The sequence below is a fragment of the Seriola dumerili genome, unplaced genomic scaffold (assembly GCF_002260705.1).
Source record: "Seriola dumerili isolate Sdu_G_001 unplaced genomic scaffold, Sdu_1.0 BDQW01000105.1, whole genome shotgun sequence".
Classification (NCBI taxonomy): Eukaryota; Metazoa; Chordata; class Actinopteri; order Carangiformes; family Carangidae; genus Seriola; species Seriola dumerili.
The window spans coordinates 467467-474025 of record NW_019174360.1 but is presented as its reverse complement, the minus strand read 5'-3'; the positions used below and the strand labels follow the sequence as shown (position 1 = coordinate 474025).

The following is a 6559-nucleotide window of genomic DNA, read 5'->3' as shown; positions in this document are numbered from 1 at the left end:
ATATGTATGCCGTCATATTTAGTGGGTCAGGTTGGAGTTAATTTAAAGCACTTTGTTCAGTTTAATCTGTAACAGTGGATCATATTCAGTGAGCTTATCACATGCTTTGTTTGTAGAGTCTTAATCTGCACAGTAAGCCGTGAAATAATTATAAAATATCCCTCTAAAATGTAGTGAAGTAGAAGAAGAAAGCAGCACAAAACTGTGGAAGAATGTTGAAGTAAATGCTCTTGGTAACTTTCCAAAATTAAAATGTGTGTGTGAATGTGAACAATAGCAGCAGTAATAGTCGTACAGTGTTTTGCAGATGTGAAAACAGGTCGGAGGTCAGCTGCTGCTACAATACATTGAGCAGATACACACACATAAGGTTGTTAATGGAGGCGTCACTGACCCATTTCTAACACCAGTGAATCCCTCAGTTCCAAATGCCATTTAACCTCAAGCCAAGAACGCCATTATAACACTGAGGCATACATCACATCTGCTGGAATCAAAAACCGGGCGTCTCTGTTTATCCCAGCGAATAAACACTGCAGACTTCTCTTAAAGAGAGCTGGACGCAGTCACAGATTGTCAAGTGCAAATACCCAGCACGGCTTGCAGGATGAAAACACTATCGGGCACTGAAGCTTTGACGTTAAACCTCAGTTCAAGTTCCTGCCACATTTAACAAAAGTGTTGGTCTTTGTTAGGAGACTTAACAACCTGTGTTGCACATAGAAACATCTGGGACAGAATCTTCAGGCCAGATGTTTATATCAAAGCTGAAACGTGTGGTGGTAGTTAGAGCTGAGTGAGAAAACACCATCAAATCTAGAAATGCTGCAAGTTGCAAAGAACAGTTTGATGAATAGAATAAATCTAAATATTTTTGACTGTAACATTCTGATGAGATGAGTCAGAAATCGTGTCTTATCTGTGCTCAGATCTAAGTTGATGTCCAGCCAAAGACACACAGTTTACACTTTTATTTGGCCACAGACCGTGCTAACAAATAGTGTGTCCAGGTGCGTCCAACACATTTTAGACAACTGGTATTTGTTGTGTTCTGTGCAACTTGCAGTGCTTCTGTATTCTGTTGTTTGTGTCTGAGTCTTACATTGAAGTAGTAAGTATAAAAATATTGATTCATAATGTCACAGTGTAATAGAGTAAAAAATGATTTCCCTCCGTCTCCTGCACGTTGTGCTGTTTTCTCCCTTTCTGCCTCCGCACTCCGACACTACATCCCTCCAGTCAGGCGCAGGTGTGTTCAAAGTGACACCTATAAACGGTTTTAGTTGCATTTAGTGTCGGGCAAATGGAGGCATCTGTGAAGTGACGCTCTTCAAACAAGCCGCGCTGCATTAGGGAAGACATCCACAGGCTGTATTTGTTTGCTGAGGATGTCCGGTGTGAGAGGAACAAGTGCACAATACGATGTCTATTCCTCATAAAGGCACAGCTTTGTATTTGTTAAGCTTTTAACAGGCTTTTAGCTTTTACTGTGACTGGTCCGCGCTTCAGTTTGTACAACGAGGGAAACTTCCACAGTCTGTGGCAACACGCACTGAAATAGATGTTTATTTCAGGGTCCTGCTGCTCTGAAAAGTGCGCGATGCTGTCGAAATATAATTTAAAAAATGAAACAGACATTCTTATAAACATGTCACTTTTAAAGTTTTCACCTCAGAAAACTTTGTGCGTCAGTATCAGTGACGCGGTTCTCACGCTGCCTTTGGGAACCGGCCTGAAATAGGAAGGATAACAGTGATTATGTAAATATGAGCTGTATGGAATTTACGACGGTTGGTTTATTAGCAGCAGGTCTGTTATCAGTCACCCGACAGTTATGTTCAGTCACGTGACGCGGGCCGGAGAGAGAGAGAGAGAGAGAGAGAGAGAGAGAGCGAGAGAGAGAGAGAGAGAGAGCGAGAGAGAGAGAGAGAGAGAGCGAGAGAGAGAGAGAGAGAGAGCGAGAGAGAGAGAGAGAGAGAGCGAGAGAGAGAGAGAGAGAGAGCGAGAGAGAGAGAGAGAGAGAGCGAGAGAGAGAGAGAGAGAGAGCGAGAGAGAGAGAGAGAGAGAGCGAGAGAGAGAGAGAGAGAGGGGTTGTTTACTCATGTCACTGTGACAGAACCGCTGCAGTTATTAGAGATAAACAGTGAGTGTGAAAAGACTTAATGAATGAAGATATAGGGGATCACATAGGAATTTAATTAATAACATGCATAGAAATATTCTTTATGTTTTATTGTTAATGTCTTTTTAATTTCAAACATGTCTATCTTCCCAGTCTGGGACTTTAACCTACTGTTTATAATCTCAACATGTACTGACAGGCTTTGGGATGGATATGAAATATAATTTTAACACAAGTGTTTTTATTTTATACACAGCACGAATGAGTTAAACACATCCAGTGCTTCCTCTTTAAACATAAGACAGATCTGGGGTTTGTATATGATGTAATGTTGTGGGAGCTCCATCAGTTAGTGAAACATGTCGATACTAAACGGGAAAATATGATTTTCTTGTCAAAATGGTGAAAGTTCATGTTGCAAAACTGAGTAAACGCTCCTGGAAGTTACTAAATAAGACTTCATACGATGTTTTCTGGCGCTTGTTAAGGGCTCCAGACTCACCAGGTGACTCCGACTCAAACAGGTGTGATTGGTTGACAATTAAAGTGGTGCACTGTTTGTTTCATCTGCTGCAGCCAAAGCGCAAGAAAGCCCGTTCAGCCTTGGCCTGGCCCATGCTGACGAAGGTGGAGACTCTGTTGGATCTGATGGCATCTGGAATGTGCAAAGGGCCGGAGGAGGAGAAGTGAGAAGTGCATGGCTCCAGCACTGAAGTACGGCTGGGGGTAAGGTTCTTATATAGGGGGAAGGGGGGGGGGGGTCACATGTTGTGAAGGACACAGTAAGTGGTAGAATATTACAAGGATGTAATCATCTTTGCAGCCCAGATATTGATGACAGATCTTTCTATGTTGTTATTATATAAATATGTTTAATACATTTCATTGTTGTCAGCTTCTCATGAATCGGAGTTTTGATCATGTGGGAAGAACATTTCTTTACGTTGAGGGGGGTGGGGTGGGGTGGGGTGGACTCATCATGCTGTTACTGTATGTGCATGTATATGGAAATTCAGTATATGTACATATATTACATTTGCATATGGGAACTTTTTTTGTGTTGCAGCTTTGAATGCCAACACTTAATGGACATGTGCACGTGCACACAGTGGCAGCGCCTCGACGAACATGGATGAAAGATAGTTTTGAATAACTGGCGGAACAGCCTGTTCCTCCACACTTCCTCAACACACCGGAGCGCCGTGAAAAGTTGACGAACTTTTACTGCGCTGAGCATTTATTGTCCCCACCTTTGAAACTTCACTCGAGATAATATTTAACAGCGAAGCCAGGGTGAAGTTTACAGTTCTCTGTGCGCGCAGCGGAGCGGATCCACGGAGCCGCGGTGACCGGTGAACCGCATCAGACAAACAGAGAAAGGGAAAACAATGGTTGGTGGTGCTTTTGTAAATGACTCACATGTCGGTGTTGTGTTGGAGCTTCTGTGGAGCGGGTTGTGACTTTTGTGTGTTCGCCCCTTTGAGCAGGTTTCCATCGGCAAGGTGCTCCTCGGAGTTTTTGGAGTGGCGGTCGTGGTCATTTTGATCGCGGTGCCCACGGCCATATATCTGAAAGGTGAGTCTTTCGCTTTTAAATGATCCACTTGTTGACATTCAACGCATCCGCTGCGGTCCGACGCACCGTCACACACTTCCGAAAGAAAGTCATGTACATTACGCACGCGTCATTATGCGCGATCCGGTTGTGAGTAAGTAGTTGTTAAAAGCCACCACTTCCAAACAGTGAACCAATCCAGCTGTGCCATACGCAGATGTAATATATGTGCATGTGTTGAAGCTCCATGTGCACACATGAAGAGAAATTATATATCTACAGATACATACATATCTATATTCAGCCTGTGTGTGGAAAAGTTACGCATGGATCTATTTCATATGTTGACTTGTGTGTAGAAGCATGTGTGTTTATATGGAAGACATGTTACATAAATACAGGTGTATCCATCCCAAAGCCTGTCAACAGATGTTGATATTATATATGTAAATATAAAAGATAGACATTATTATTATAAGAAAATCACATATAAACATATATTACATACATACATTTAAGGATGTATTTGAAATGAAAATTGTTTTAATTTTAAGACACAGATGCTGGTGGTTCATTATATTGGTTTTTGTGACACACACACACACACACACACACACACACACACACACACACACACTCATGTGGCTTTAAATAGCCTCAAACACACTGTGATTATTATCATTATTATTATTATTATTGCTCCCAAACAAGATGTAATCCAGCTGTCATTATCTGTTCCAGCCTTTACTGCGCCTATCTTCTTTTATAATGATGCGTGGATATGATATGATATGATATGATATCTGTGACCTATGACCTCCGAGTCCCCGCCAGCTTCTAACTTCCTCTCCAACACGTGTTTCCAGACGAGCAGGGGGGGAACAAGAACCACAGAGCTTTCACCCTGGAGGACGTCTTCAACAGTTCCCTGAAACCAAAGTCCTACAGCCTGATGTGGATCTCAGGTGAGGAGGCGGTTCATCATCATCATCATCATCATCACAGATATTTAAACCTGTAAAGAGGAGTGATAGGAGGGTGGAGGGAGGGGAGGGGGGGGGTGTGTGATGACATTGATTGCAGCCGTGTGTGTGTGTACTAGTGTCTAAACTGTAAATGCGTCACTGAGGTGCTTTATTATCTATCAACTGCAATATTCAGCTTTGTTCTGGTTACTGATTGACTCAGATTAATCCCCTCATTCCAGTGTCCTGTACATGCATGTGTTGATGCAACAATATTTAACTGGTTTACCATCATGATAAGAAAAGACGTGGTTAAGCATATGGGAATTTTTTTTTGTGTTGCACGCTTTGAATGCCACATTTAATTGGACATGTGCACGTGCACACAGTGGAGCGCCTCACGAACATGGGATGAAAGATAGTTTTGAATAACTGCGGAACGCCTGTTCCTCCACACTTCCTCAACACACCGGAGCGCGTGAAAAGTTGACGAACTTTTACTGCGCTTGAGCATTTATTGTCCCACCTTTTTGAGAACTTCACTCGAGATAATATTTAACAGCGAAGCCAGGGTGAAGTTTAAGTTCTCTGTGGCGCAGCGGAGCGGATCCACGAGCCCGCGGTGACCGGTGAAGACCCGCATCAGATAAACAGAGAAAGGGAAAACAAATGGTTGGTGGTGCTTTTGTAATGACTCACATGTCGGTGTTGTGTTGGAGCTTCTGTGGAGCGGGTTGTGACTTTTGTGTGTTCGCCCCTTTTGAGAGCGTTTCCATCGGCAAGGTGCTCTCGGGTTTTTGAGGTGGGCGGTCGTGGTCATTTGATCGCGGGCCCACGGCATATATCTGAAAGGTGGAGTCTTTTTCGCTTTTAAATGATCCACTTGTTGACATTCAACGCATCCGCTGCGGGGTCGCGAACGCCCGTCACACACCTTCCGAAAAGAAAAGTCATGTACATTACGTGGCACGCGTCATTATGCCGCGATCCGGTTGTGAGTAAGTAGTTGTTAAAAGCACACTTTCAAACAGTGAACCAATCCAGCTGTGCCATACGCCAGATGTAATATATGTGCATGTGTTGAAGCTCCATGTGCACACATGAAGAGAAATTATATATCTACAGATACATACATATCTATATTCAGCCTGTGTGTGGAAAAGTTCGACATGGATCTATTTCATATGTTGATTGTGTGTAGAAGCATGTGTGTTTATATGGAAGACATGTTACATAAATACATGGGTGTTCCATCCCAAAGCCTGTCAACAGATGTTGATTTTATATATGTAAATATAAAAAGATAGACATTATTATTATAAGAAATCACATATAAACATATATTTACATACATACATTAAGGATGTATTTGAAGATGAAATTGTTTTAATTTTAAGACACAGATGCTGGTGGTTCATTATATTGGTTTTTGTGACACACACACACACACAACACAAACACACACACACACACACACACACACACAACACATCAATCGTGGCTTTAAATAGCCTCAAACACACTGTGATTATTATCATTATTATTATTATTATTGCTCCCAAAAAGATGTAATCCAGCTGTCATTATCTGTTCCAGCCTTTACTGTGCCTATCTTCTTTTATAATGATGCGTGGATATGATATGATATGATATGATATCTGTGCCTATGACCTCCGAGTCCCCGCCAGCTTCTAACTTCCTCTCCAACAGTGTTTCCAGACGAGCAGGGGGGGAACAAAGAACCAAGAGCTTTCACCCTGGAGGACGTCTCAACAGTTCCCTGAAACAAAGTCCTACAGCCTGATGTGGATCTCAGGTGAGGAGGCGGTTCATCATCATCATCATCATCATCACAGATATTTAAACCTGTAAAGAGGAGTGATAGGAGGGTGGAGGGAGGGGGGGGGGGTGTGATACA

At 42.6% G+C, this 6559-nt stretch overlaps 1 protein-coding gene across 2 annotated transcripts in view; it reads left to right on the top strand.

The window, feature by feature from the left end:
• The first annotated feature begins 2710 nt into the window (after nt 1–2710).
• Nucleotides 2711–6559, top strand: part of LOC111222776 (dipeptidyl peptidase 4-like) — a 17914-nt gene continuing 14065 nt past the window's right edge. For both annotated transcript variants that reach the window (XM_022746620.1, XM_022746619.1), the window contains exons 1-4: nt 2711–2848; nt 3189–3513; nt 3610–3697; nt 4543–4641. In XM_022746620.1, the coding sequence (XP_022602341.1) occupies nt 3511–3513; nt 3610–3697; nt 4543–4641 (190 nt within the window). In that variant the 5' untranslated portion in view covers nt 2711–2848; nt 3189–3510. The remainder of the gene's footprint in view (nt 2849–3188; nt 3514–3609; nt 3698–4542; nt 4642–6559) is intronic.